The 14,820-nt window shown below is 41.5% G+C and overlaps 1 protein-coding gene across 1 annotated transcript in view; it reads left to right on the plus strand.

Annotated features, from left to right (window-relative positions):
* Positions 1-14,820, plus strand: part of LOC310933714 (ankyrin-3-like) — a gene marked incomplete at its 5' end in the record, with an annotated part of 103,231 nt that overhangs the window by 29,476 nt on the left and 58,935 nt on the right. The window contains 4 exons of the mRNA XM_083897265.1: positions 9,768-9,869; positions 10,041-10,139; positions 12,076-12,174; positions 13,197-13,295. Coding sequence (XP_083753391.1) covers positions 9,768-9,869; positions 10,041-10,139; positions 12,076-12,174; positions 13,197-13,295 — 399 coding nt within the window. The remainder of the gene's footprint in view (positions 1-9,767; positions 9,870-10,040; positions 10,140-12,075; positions 12,175-13,196; positions 13,296-14,820) is intronic.

Below are 14,820 nucleotides of genomic sequence, written 5' to 3' on the forward strand. Positions count from 1 at the left end.
GTGGCTACCACATGAATAAGACACAGCCAATGTCAAAAGAGCTAATTTCTCACAAGTAGGCTTGACACCCTTCTTTTTGTGTTGCAAAACCCCCCCCCTCCCGTAACCATGGCAACACCGCCAATTCCAAGCGGCTCACCACGGCAGCGTTAGCGCAAAAAGCAGCCTGCGAGCCACAAATCACATGTTCAAGTTGCCTCTTCTGGCCGAGAGCATCTGCCATCGCTCACGTACGCCGCCACGCCTCCGTCTCGCTCTCCTCTTTTTTTTAAAGTTTCTCTTCCTCTCTAATAATTCTCTTTGTCCCCTGTTCGAAAGTTGATAGCACTGGAAAATACCCACAATGCACGCCGGTGCCATACCTCTGGAGCAGTGACAGAATGCGATCGCAGTGGCTGAGGGATGGATGAGCAGCATGTGACCGCCCCGTGTGAATGTGCAGGTTACGGTGTGTGACATTACAGACGCTGCTGCCAGAGCAGCGTTATTCCGGCTATAAATAACACGTTTGGGTGTGATGATGCTGCTGCACTGAACTGTGCTTATCGTTTATTATCATCATGCTACTGGTGGATGGAAAGACTGACCAATGGGCAGTGTGTGTCCTGGGGATTTTCCATTGACGTTAATGACCGACCACCACATTGGTTTCGTCAGCTGTAGACTTAGGCCTTACCTTGACCACCATGTTTTGTTTCCTGGTCAAACTTAACAAGAGTTAATTTGCTTTAATGGTCCCTTGGTGTAAAAAAAACTTGCAAAAATCCTTTACAATAACCCAAATTACTGGGTTTTTGTATCCCAATCTTGAAAATTTGGTCAGAATTAGCAAAAAAACAAGTATAAATACGTAACAGAAACCTTGCTAATGTTGCCTTAACCTAATTAAAGGCACATCAATTAGTCTCACATTAAATCCATGCAGTATTGACTACTGTTTGAGTAAATACCTTAGAAGAAGACAGTGATCAAGTGGGAGTGGATGTCCATGTGTGCACTCAGACAACAGTAAAATCATATATGCATGTGGTAAACATGTTTACAGTTGTGTGTGTGTGTGGTTCTCAATGATAAGATAATCACACTACAGACCACCTACAGGTGTAATAGCCAAAGATCAACCATGTACGCCTGTGGCAAGTCAAAATGTCTGCCGTGAACAATTTCTATTACATGGACACGCTAGTTTATGCTGCTACCCTATTTTACTGTCACACACACACACACTGTAGATTGCGATCAGTTTCAGGTTTTTTATGAGCTGGATTTGTGAGGAGACATCAGCGGGGTGAGCTCTTCTCATTCACAGTCCCCCACTCAGCTGACTGCAGTGGGGTGTTTCTGCTACAGAGGTGGTGGTGGGGGTCGGTAGTGGGTGTCCCTAATACCAAAGGAAAAGCCCCTAATCCCCTTATAAAGTGTCCCCCCATTGATTGTTGGGAGGGCCCCACTGCTCCACTGATCCCCAAAATAGCAGGTGGTGTTATTGTTGTAGCGCTCTGCTGTTATTTGACTCATAAAGTCCTGTGTAGTACAAACACAATGTAGTACAGACATACTGTAGTACAGACTGATGTAGTACAAACACTGTTGTATAGACAAACTGTAGTACAATTAGGGTGTAGTACAAACAAACACAGTGTAGTATAGACCAACGTCGTACAAACACACTGTAGTACAGACTGATATAGTACAACCACTGTAGTACAGATACACTGTAGTACAGACTGATGTAGTACATACACGCTGTAGTACGGACTGATGTAGTTTAGACCAATGTTATACAGACTGATGTAGTACAGACCGATGTAGTACAGACTGATGAAGTACAGACTAACTGTAGTACAAAATTGATGTAGTACTAACATACTGTAGTACAGAGCGATGTAGTACAAACTTACTGTAGTACAAACTTAATGTATTACAGACTGATGTAGTCCAGACTGATGTAGTACAAACATATTGTAGTACAAAGGGATGTAGCACAGACTGATGTAGTACTAACATACTGTAATACAGACCAATGTAGTACAGACTGCTGTATTACAGACTGGTGTAGTCCAAACTGATGTACTACAGACTGATGTAGTACTTACATACTGTAGTACAGACCGATGTAGTACAGACTGATGTAATACTAACATACTGTAGTACAGACCTATGTAGTACAGACCTGTAGTACATACTGTAGTACAGACCTATGTAGAGACAGACACACTAGAATACAACAAAATAGATGTTTAAGTAGTATTCTTTATTTAAAAAGACCCTGATCGAAAATGCTATTGAGTATCGAGTGTTTTCCTGAAATTGTGCTCTTTGTTGGGAGAAAAAAAAAAGCCGATAATCAGGATGACAATAACGAGCCATGTGTTGGCAGAGGCTGAGGACGACAGAGGGAGTGAACCACAGAGAATGAGTGGGAGGAGGGAAAGAGGGAGAAAGAGAGGGTGGGATAACGACAGACAGACAGAGAGAGAGAGAGAGAGAGAGAGAGAGTCACTGTAGTTAAAAGTATTTGTTTCAGCTGCTATATTCAGATCGACCCCTCTCCCTGATACCCTCCCTAACCTTTGGATATCAAGATCTTACCGACAGAAACCCCCCCCTCCTCCCTCCTTCACCCCCAGAGTAAATGAAGGTGAGGAAGAAAAAGAAGGAGGCAGAGAAGGAGGGAGAAGCCTCAGATATGGTAAGTCAGGTCCTTTTTTTTTTTATTGCACACCTCCCTGCAAGACAATGCTTCTGCTGGGTGCAGGGGGTTCAGCTCCTGCGAGGAAGCAGGGATTTACCCATGTTGACACATTTATAGAAGAGGAACACCGATAGAAGGAGGGAGGGAGGGAGGGAGGGAAAACGGGGGGCGGGGATCGGATCGGTGTTCTTTCTGCAGCACGGGGAGACTGTTGAGGTTCCCAGTGCTTTGTTTACTCACCGATGCAGTCTGTGATAGACCCGGCTGTCTCTTCTTTCCTCTTACCCACACACAGCATCCTCCCTCACTCTCTTCTTTTCTCTTCCACCATCCCTCACTCCGGTGCAGGGCTATTGACCAGACGGTGGTGAAGCTGGTGTATCTTCCAGTCAGCATCTCTTGGTGTGTGTGTGTGTGTGCGTGCTTTGGTATTTGAGCCAATGGCACCTCACTCTTCCCTCAGTGTGAGATGCAGGCAGCCATGAGTTCACGACAAAGACAGAGTATAGACTGAGCGAATAGATGGCGGGTTAAGTGTTTGGCTGCGTGGCTGGCACGGTCACTCTTGGCTCAGGTTTCCCCCCCCACTGTTCCTCCATAGTGGAGAGAAGAGGGAACATGGCTGTGGAAGACGGTGCCGTCTTCCCCACACAAGTGAGTCGTGCCGGCATTTGGATTTATTCTTGCTTTTTATTATTGATTTATGTTGTGGTTTAGTGTTGTGTGGGAGTGTATCATGCTTTTTTTTTGGGGGGGGGGGGGAAATACAGTATATGAACTTGAACAGCCAACTGTTTGATTTGATTCTGCCTAGCAACAGCATTGCAGTTTTTGTTTTCAGTGGTGTAAGAAAGATATTTGTACCCATGTACCTGGCTGTGTTTAAGATATTCACTGAGGAAAAACATTAATATCTCCTTTTTTAACACCCCAACATGAGCCTTGTATATGTATCAGGACCTGAGTACAGTAGCCCACCATGGACAAACTAAACATTTTGAGTTTTGATGCCAACTAGAGGCCATGTAAGTTCTCCAACACACTCATGATGTTAAAGACTTTGCTTTGAGACTTCTATAGGTAAAAATAACAACAACAACTGTTTTTCCAAAACTGTTAAACTATTACTTTAAAATGGAGGCAAACATGTTTTTTTTCAGGACTTTTTGTGTTTAATAGTTTATAGGTTTATTGCAGGCTCGTTACATGTGTTGATCCTGTTAGAGAATGTGAAAGAAACCTCTCTTTCAGTGATGAAATGTACATATTTGTACCTTTCTTCATGTGAAACACTTCACATTCATTCATTCATTGGCTTGCACCCTTACTGTAAAGTGACAGTTATTCCTCCTAGTGGCCTTCAGGAGGCACAACATTGTCCAAACCACTTGAATCCTGTGGCTCTTGATTCTTACTGAGTGACTCTGATGCTGAAGTTAACGTTCATTCACAGTCATGTATTACAGTCGTGAGAGCTGTGAATCAGAAGTGAACACTCAGCGCTGTTTGTACCTTTTAAACCCGATGAGGCTCTAGAGTCTGAATGCTCCTGTTATAGATTATCATTCATGGCGCTGCCAATAACGTGCTTTACATCCATACGTCTCCGAGGCTTAATAACGATTTCCTGCCGTGAGCATGTTGACAATTAAACGGGGGCATTAATTAATCAATAGCTTTCCTATATTTAGCCTCAAAATAACAGGGCAATCAGGGTAATATGAGTGACTGAGCGGTGTAGTCATGAGTGGTCGGTCTGTGGGGCGGCGTGCTTGTTTTTTTTGCACAGGTGATTGTTGAGGCCTGTACCACTGGAAGCCCCTGGCTTTGTGCTCATAGAGCTGTGGATAACTGGGCGTTTGTGCAGTCAGGAGAGCGGGGATAAAGTAAAACAATGCAGCCGCCGCTGGTTTGGCTCTTGTTTTTCTGTGCTCGTTCAGTTCACGAAGAGCCCACAGCGATAACATCAACATGTACCCGTGTGTGTCTTTGCTTGTGTGAGCAGAACCTGCACCATTTGATTTCATTCAGATTATCCTGTCAAAAACTCAGTCTGATTCTACGATAAAATGCATTGTTTGCTTAGTTTTTATGGCTACTTTTCATAAAACAATGTAAGCGGTCAGATAAATATGAAATTAAAGCTCCCATAGAACGGAAGTACCAATTAAGGCTGTTTTTTTGGTGTGTATCCACGCACCATTACCTCTTTTATGAAGCCCTGAAGTTTCGAAACACACAGTTCAGCCACTGCTGAGAACGCTGTGTTGTATTGTAATCTCGGGCTCAGCAAGAAAAACCTGTTATGGTTACGTAAACACAAAGCATTTCTCCTGAACAGCAGATCCTCCTGGTTCGGGCACTAGTCCGGGCACATCCGGTTGCGTACATTGAACCGCAGATGAAGAAGAACGTCTGTTGTGGAGGTGTTTCATTGCGACAGTATCTTCTGACTGCGCTTCTGAGAGCTGGTGTGCTAATTACGTCACTTCCAGGTATTGGCCAATCACAAGACAGTTGGGAAAGCTCTCACTGGCTGGCCAATCACAACACAGTCTGTCTTCTGGGAGTGAGATTTCAGTCTGAAACAGCGCAACTGACAAGAGCTTCAGTGAGGAGAGATTTCTATCGGCTCATTTACAGCAACAAAGAGGTTCTTGATCATAAAAATCAAGTTAATGTATGTAAGTAGACCTCCATGTGACATTTGTTGATTACTCTTACTCTTACTATTCATGGTTCATTGATTACAACTTAAATCTTAAATGTCTTTGTTTTGATCCTGTTTTTATGATCTCTGTTATATGGAGCAAAGAAACCAGAAAATATTCACATTTAAGAAGCTGTATTAAGCTTGTATAAGCTGTATATGTAATATTCAGTGGATTATCAGAAAGATGAGTAGTCTACTTGCATTTGCCAAAACATTTCCAACACCCTTTAAACACAAATACATCTTCATCAGTCTTCAAATTAGGTATTTGCTGATTGTTTTCATTGACTGACGCTTGCTACAGATATTCCATACCATGTACATTAAAACATTTATTTTCCCTACGTAGTCGAACTGCAGTTTGAGGAAAATCAACAAGCAATGTTACCTGTCTGTAATCAGTGAGTTTGCATCATGCAGTAATACAGCATCTAAGGAACTATTTATTTCAATTATGTCTAATGCAGACGTTAATGTGTTTCTTACAAAATGAGGTGAGTGGTTGCTTCGCGCTCCGTGCAGAGTCTCAGAGCGACGTAATCAGCTGATAGGTCCTTTATCTGTAATCACTGTGTCCGTGCCAAGCACACATTCAGCAGAATGTAAACAAACACTCTGCTGCTCCACACTGTGAGGAATCTCCATCTTTAAAATGAGGTAAAGAGCCCAGATACAGCATTTACTCCTGTATGATTGCTACAATCCCGCCCTACATTCTACACCAGGGTCAATTTAGCCAATATTTGATAAATACTTTTTCCTCTCTTCCTTCCTGGAGACCTCAGCCAGTAACTACTTTTTTTATTAATTTAAAAATGAGAGGCTAGATTTTATATTTCACATCGACTTATGCCAGATTAGCTGCATTTCTGACTTTGTATGACCATAATTGGGAATGATAATTCACAGCCTTCCGTCGCTCTCTCCCCCTTCCATCTATCTGACATGAGATTAATGCTTTCTTTCAGGCTTACCTAGTCTTTAATGTCCCCATTTTCTTTGAACCTCTGATCTGCGGAGGCTTAATGATATTTTCTCTCACTAATCTCCCGCTCCGTCCGCTGTAACGCTCCATCCACAAAGACTTCTAGTATCATCGTTGACGTGATGGGGACGGAGGGTTGGACATGTTGGTCACAGCATGCTTTAAGGGATAAAACGATGAGTGCAGCGAGTAGTGGTTTATGGATGAAGATTACTTAATCTGCTGCCACTTAAGACCAGTCAGATGCAACAGTTTATATATACAGTTATATTTAAACAGTTATATCAAATTGAAGCGTTTAAAAAGCATTTTATTTTTATATTTAGGGATGGGAATCACAGGGTACCTCACGATGCGATGGTCCATGATACCAATAATATCACTATACGAATAATATCACGATACCAGAAATATCACGCTACCAATAATATTATGATACCAATAATATCGCGATACCAGTAAATGATACCAATAATATCACGATACCAATAATATCACAATACCAATAATATCACGATACCAATAATATCACAATACCAATAATATAACAAAACCAATAATATTATGATACCAGTAATATCGCGATACCAATAATAGTGATACCAATAATATCACAATACCAATAATATCACGATACCAGTGATATCATGATACCAATAATATTATGACATCAATAATATCGCGATAGCAATTATATAATGATACCAATAATATCACAATATCAATAATATCACGATACAGCGATTCTGTGATAATCAAAACAAAAATATTTACAAACAGAAATCAAATCAAATCCAACATCTCTGTTAGAGTTAAGTTTAATCTAAGTATTTTATATTAGGTACATAAAGAGCACATGAAACTAAATGTATTTGAATGCTAAAAATGTATTGTATACTATTTTTTATTTTTTTATTTAAAAAATTAAAATAAAATATATAAATACACTTGTACACACTGTATTTATATGTACTTTAAGTGAAGAAATGTAGAACGGAAACTCTGCATTTTTGTTTATTTTTGTCTTGTAAAAAAAGAAAAACCAGTGCAGTATAAGTGGTAGTTGTGAAACGTGAAGGTCAATGGGAGCATGTGGAGGAGTCTATGGCATTTGTTGTCTCTCCTCTTCTGGAGAATGTTTATTAATCGCAAAGACAATTCTGGGAAAGCGCTGGTAAACACCAGTCAGTCGTGAGTCATTCTGATAGGACATGAAGATTTAATGGAGCAGACACACACACACACACACACACACACACACACACACACACACACACAGAGAGGAAGTGTCGTGGTTAAGTTCAGTGGCAGTGGTGGAGGTGAGACACTGTGATGACAAGAGTTTGGAATAGATTGAGAGAGTGCTGTTTGGCTGAGTTTAGCCTGGACCGGAGCCAAAGTGTTTCACAGCCAAATTCAGCATGATGGACTCTCAGTGTCCAGGTCAGTCTGGGTGAACTGAGGACTTTAGGACTCACATTATCCTGAATGATGTCAAAGAGTCAACTCTAGGGCTTATTTTCTTAAGTGATTAATCGCTCGATTATTGAGTACTTGTTGGTCCATTGAAAAATGTATTTTTTAATGTTTTCTTTGATCCATAACACAAAGAAAACAGGAAAGGATAACATTTAAGACGCTGAATAACCAGAAAGCTTGTTAACTCAAGCATATAGATAACTGCAGAAGATGTTTCAATTATTACACTAAAACCAATTCATCGAATTACTGGTGTATTTTTATCAGTCTTTATCAGTGTCCTTTTTTTTTCAATGCCAGAGTATACAGTAACACACAGGCGAATGAGCTCTCTCTTCATCCTAATCTGCACTGTTTCTGCACTTTGAAGCAAAGCAACATGGGATTTGGGCCATTGTGCCGCATGTTTATGGAGTTTTCTGAGTCAATGGCCTATTTTGCTGCACAGTGCGGCAGTGAATCTTTTGGAGCTGCCACTAAAGAATACGTGATTGTTTACAGCAGCCACGTAGTCTTGAATAATCTCCAGTTTATGATGCCTCTTTGAACCTTTTACAGTTTCTAAGATCTTTCTTCTGCATGCTTACCTATCGTTAGTAGTGGTTCGTCTGTAATTACCGTTGACCCACGATGACTCAAGGCCACAAGAACAGAATATCATCAGCGATCTACTGTAGATGGAGGCTGATATGAGCTTAATCTGTGAATCGCTCAGTTTCCATCTTCTTGAGAAGCTTGTTTCCTCATGTATTTCCGTGCAGCACTATCAGAGCAACAATCTCGCGCAGGATGTCTTCTCGTTCACCCGAAGAGGGTCAGATCCCTCTCTGTTCATCAGAGTTATTTCTGGAAAATCATGGCCAAAGGGGGAGGCGGAGAGCACAACGTTAGATAACTGCTCTCACTGTTTGCTGTGTTTATCCTAAATGTCTTTGGACGCGAGGCTAAATTTAGCAGATCTGCTCTTTTTGATTTTTTTTTTTTTTTTGGAGTCAATGTTATGAGGCAGCATTTTACAGCTTCTCTCTCTCTCTCCCTCTCTCTCCTGACCTCAGCTGCTCCAATGCTGAGATTTACAAAAATCCTCCTGTGAAGAAGGAATAAAAAAATATGCAGAGTTTGCCGGGTGTCATTTTATACCATAAACTAACATGAACTCTCTTCTTTCATCTAGCTTTCTCCTTCTCTGTGTATTCTCATCTTTCTTTCCATCTCTCCCTCCCTCCCTCCCTCTCTCTTCACCTCACACACACACACACACATGCACACCACATTTGTTACAGGGGCCAAACATGCTTGCCTCATCATTTTATTCTGGAGTGCAAAGCCCTATTTCTGTAGTGAAATAAAGGACAGCAAAGATGCTCCTCTGCTCCTCGCAGCTACAGCTACAGCGTGACACCACTGCCTTCCCGGTGGATTGCGTGGAGAGAGTTCTGAGGAAGAGGGGACATGGTTTTTCTTCTGTGGCAGCTGCTGGAAAGGACCACCCAGTCACTTTGCTTTCCTACCTTTGGGAATCGGCGACATTTGGAAATAGCAAAGCTGAAATAACAGTTCGGTGGATGTAACGGATGGAGGAGGACGACTTGAATTGTTGGGTTGATGCGCGGCAGATGTGCTGGCGTTCTCGTGGATTTACTTTTGCGTTTTAGGAGACGTTGACGTAGACGTTGAACGGGACAATGGACTCTGTGTGCCTGTGGATATTGGCTTTGTTTTTCCCCTTGTTACAATGGCTTTTGGGCATCTGAGACATTATGACAGAGTTATATCTGGTACAGTAGCATTTGCCGTATGTTTTTGTGCTTTTCTGCTGCTGTATGAGGAACCATAACAGTGACATACTCACCTTCTCACTGTCTTCTCACTGTCTTCTGTTTTATCTTCTACAGTCTGACAGTAATGCCAGTTACCTGCGAGCTGCTCGGGCAGGGAACCTTGAGAAGGTCCTTGACTACCTCAAGTCTGGGGTGGAAATAAACATTTGCAATCAGGTAAGTTTCCTGAGAAAGAAACTGACGTGTTCATGCGATTGTTCCACCTCAAACTGCCGAATCAGCTAAAATTGTGTTCATTTTTACGATATGTTATGATTTATTAAGCACAATCCGACATAAAGCCACGGTGTTATTGCACTAAACTCGCTGAATGTGTGTTTCCCTCAGAATGGTCTGAACGCTCTTCACCTAGCCTCCAAGGAGGGACACGTAGAGGTTGTTGCCGAGCTGCTGAAGCTTGGAGCCGATGTGGACGCAGCCACAAAGGTAAAAAACTGGATGTGCCGTCGTCACCTACCGTGACGTTAGAGCCCGACTATATTTGGCTCCAGCGCAAAACATAGCTGCTGCAGTGGTTGATTTATTAAGAGCATGCAGTTACAGTAAGACGGCTGCATGTGTGAAGGCTCTGTTAGGGTTTAATAATATCAATATTTAATGATCCATGTGGTGAAACATCAGAATCAAAAGCAAAATAAGTTCATTATTGAATTGTTTTGTGTATGATGGAAAACCACAGAAGATACATCACCTATTTCATCTTCTTCATGTCTTTTGGCAGTCAGTTTCCTCGGACAGTTTGAGTTGAGCTAACTCATCAGCTTTTACAGTGTTTCATACAGTGTGTTGTAGTACATCAGGGCTTGGAGGTCTCCTCCTCTGAAGCGTCTTTACTCTGATGTTAGGAGCAGATGAGATGGAAAACCAATGAAAACAGAGGGTTTTTAACTCCCTCACCATATAGAGTATCTGCCACAGGGCCATGTGCAGACAGTATAGTGCTCACATGAACACAAAGCGCAATAAAATATTCAAGATCCAGGAGAAAATTTCCCCAACTAAAGTCTTTATTGTGATCCCAAGGGAGCTTAAGGATTAGTTTGAGATTAGAGGACCCCAAAATGCTTTTAGGGAAACACTGCTATTGCTGATACCTGATAACATCATGCTCTAAGTTATTGTGTGTCCAATCCATCCCCTCTAATGTTGTGCTGCAGCTGTTGTCCTCGTTTCTTTAGCTCATTAGCAAATCTACAATACATTCTGCAAGCTTTCAGTGTTTGTGGTGCTTTGCTGTGGAATCACATTTGTGATTTGTGACGACTACGTCATGTCTGACTCAGAGGAATTATAACCTCCAATAAAGACGTTTGCTCCAAGTAAGAGGAGGTAGGATATAGATCCAGATTCAGGATTTCTTTTAATATAATTTGACATAGGGAAGTGTATTGACACTGGAGAACTGAACAGACTTGTTGGAGGTTTGTGTTCTCCAAGTTTTTTCTTTAATATTTACATGCATGACCCCCAAAATGATTTTGCCAATTATATTTCAAGGAAATGTAATTTTGAATAATAAACTGGTATTTATCTTGTGCCTCAACTTGCTGTTGCATTTGTATGTTTTATGGTTGTCAATCCTTTCGCCCAGCGCATTCTCATTAATGTGGAATCTCGGAAAATGAATGGACTAATTGTCATAAGATTTCACACAAATGTCTAATTGGATAACATAACAGTCAGTCTCTCCTCGCATCATGAAGTTTCTACCTAAACACTTTCACATCCTAAATAAAGCAAATATAAATATTTAATCGTGCTTTAGTTGCTCTGAGCAGATATTGTTGGGGAGAATGTCATCAGTCATTGTCTCTGAGTGTCACATGTGTGGTATAATTCAGAGCTATTGCACTGGATTGCACTATATTGTGCTGTTATTGTGTAATCTATGATAAGAGAGTGAGAGTTTGTCTCTATATACTGTATGTTGAGGACCTGTCCATGTTGCACTCATGTGGAGGATAAAGCTGTAGACAAAGAATGAATGAATGAATTGCCAATGAGCTACAGCACTTTGTGTTTTAAATAACAAAGCCCAGCATCGCACAGGCCACAGGTTTTGACTCTTGTCTGCCCAAGGACCTGCACAGATCCTGCAGGAAAGCCTGCTGTTATCCTGTCTTTATTTATGGCAGAGGCTCAGTGAGAGCTCATCTTGTGTGGGACGGAGGGCAATGGTAGCGACACATTGTTGGCAGCGCAGGCAGGAACATGCCAGAGCTGGTATGGAGCGAGGTTGTCGTGAGGGGACTCACATGGATATATACAGACTACTGTCACATACACACACACACACACAATGTGCCGAGACAGGTGGGACAGAGCTTAACACATGTCTCTGTGGTTGTTCCATCTAATCCAGAAAGGAAACACTGCTCTGCACATAGCCTCGCTGGCCGGCCAAACGGAAGTCGTCAAAGAGCTGGTCACTAATGGAGCCAATGTCAACGCACAGTCTCAGGTGGGTTCTTACACTACACGACGTGCAGACTCACATACACAAAGATAGTGAATACAAGAAAAAAGTGCATTTGCCCTGCTGTGATTCACACACACCTGTTTGAAAGATGAAGTCAATGACATTGAGGGAATCACTCCTTACTGACAGAGACTGGAATGAAGCCAAGTAGGCCTCAGCCTCTCAGGGAGAAACTGCTGCTCTAGCATGTTGCGTTTAACTCTTTCAGGTGAAGGTGAAAGGGAATATTCTCTCTTTCTCTCTTGCGCTGTGGTCTCAAACATCAATACATCCGGAAATAACATGCAAGATCAACAAAAGATTATTATTAAGCACTTATACATAACTATAATGTCTGATTCTTATTCACATTGACCTCCTCTGATAGTATTATATTACTACATGGATCTACACTGTGCCTTACAGTATAGAATAAATTAAACATTCATATCCACAGACTAGTTCCGGCAAAGCTTGTGAGTTCAAACACAGTTCAAGATTTCTATTTGACATTTTTTTGTACATGCACAGTAGAATTATAGAAGAATTACAATAAGAATTATTTTACAGGCTTTTACAGTCAGCTCTTTAAAATTAGAAAGGTAATCTGTAAAAAGGTTTCAGGTGCACATAATTACAAATTTAGTTAGTTTATTATTATCTTCTTATAATAGTCCTGTGCATTGCACATTATATGGATTATTTTAATGTGAATTTAGGTTTTATTTCCACCCCTCGTGTTTTTGGTTCCTACCTGCACTATGTTGTCAGGTGGGAGAGATTTTGGTGACGGAGTGTGTGTGTAAATCAAAGTAGAATGCTGTATTAATCCTGTCAGTGTATGAACTGTAACCTGCAGCCCTGAGATTAAGAATCAAGCTTCAGGGTCACCATACCATAAACGTGTACAATTACAGGTGCTGCACACATTTATCGCGCTTTTTCTGAGTGTATTGGAAGTGAAAATGTCGTTGTAGATGATAAATGTTTGGTGTCCTTGTAATTTTTTTTTTTTTCTGGTGCAGAATGGCTTCACTCCTCTGTACATGGCAGCTCAGGAGAATCACCTGGAGGTGGTGCGGTTCCTTCTGGAGCACAGCGCCAGCCAGAGTATGGCCACTGAGGTACTGTAACGTGTTTATGTGTGTGTGTCTGCACACGTGTATATACTGTTATGTATTGTCTCTGCTTCAGTCATGTGTGTTCTTTACATCTGTTGTACTAACCACCTTCATCTCCTCTCCTCCTCCTCTGTCTCCTTCCCTTCATTCCGTGTCTCCCTGTCTTCACTTCTCTTGCTCGTCCTTTTACGACTCATTCGTACTCCACCTCTCCGTCTTTTAATCCCACCCCCCCTCCTTCCTCTGCCTGCCTCTTCCCCTCCTCCTCCTCCTCTCCCCATCTCCTTCACGAGGGACTAGGCAGAGCTTCATTGATTGGTAGTGTATGGTGGTGGAGGCAGAGTGACCTTGAGTGGGTCACACATGAGGTTCCGCTTCACCCGCTGCTGCTGCCGCCGCCGCCGCTACTACTACCACTCTCATACATTTGCTTCGGCTTGTGGATCCTGTACTTGCACATAATCACCAGTCACCACACATATGCACACGCCAGCATGTGCACGTATGGAGACGAACAGCTGATGGGGCTAATGATATACCCACGCTCGTGCACACTCCGCTGGTTTACATTTACGGGGCTGCATAGCAGAACAAGGGCGGAGACGATGCCCTTCAGGACATGCGTATACTAACATTTAGTACATAAACAATACTTATATGTGCTTATGTACACATTTTATCCAATTTGACACACAGTTATAACAGGGAACAGTTAAATTATGCATCACAAGGGTGAATGTGTGTGTGGGAGATGCATTAAAACCTCTCATTATGTAACTTACATCAGTGTGCTATATGCAGAGAGGATTGTAAATCTCCATTTCTTTGAAACATGGGGTTTTAACTCTAAAGTCTTGTTTTCTCATAATCAGGAGGTCAACTTTTGAAATGTATAATAGGCAGGAATATTTTGGTGATACTAAGTAATGATTGCATAATTAACCTTTCAGCATAACCAATCACAAAGTAGTTCTTAGAGAGGGAGAGAGCACTCAAATTTGCTGTTCTATAACTAAGCAAGTCCCTTTAGTGGACAGATTCCAGCACAGAAAACAACAAAGGAAAAAAAATAAATACAAATAGAAAAGAGTCTAAATCTCAGTTTTGGCAGAAAGTTTCAGAGATTAAAATATTGTCTTGAGTCATCTTGTATTTGGCTATTTCAGGCTTTTGGCTTTAGACCCATCCAACATTTTGGACAATGCTATGTTTTCCAACTTTGTTGCAACAGTTTGAGGAAGACCCTTTTCTAATCCAACATGACTGTGTCTACTGCTCAAAACAAGGCCTATAAAGACATGGTTTTCTTCCCATAGAAACACTTGAAGGAAAGTCTTTCAAGAAGAGTGGAAGCTGTTTGTGTCTTTTATCCATAGTGTATGAAACTAATTTAACAACGTAATGAAATAAACTTCAACAATCAACTGTTTTTTTTTTTCTCGAGTAATCCTGTCCACGGCAGCTTTAACTTTTTTAAGCAATAAATAGCAAAACCTATTGTTAGCCAGTGTTTCTACTAAAGCACTAC

The sequence above is a fragment of the Microchirus variegatus genome, assembly GCF_963457635.1.
Source record: "Microchirus variegatus genome assembly, chromosome: 11".
In the NCBI taxonomy this organism is placed as follows: domain Eukaryota; kingdom Metazoa; phylum Chordata; class Actinopteri; order Pleuronectiformes; family Soleidae; genus Microchirus; species Microchirus variegatus.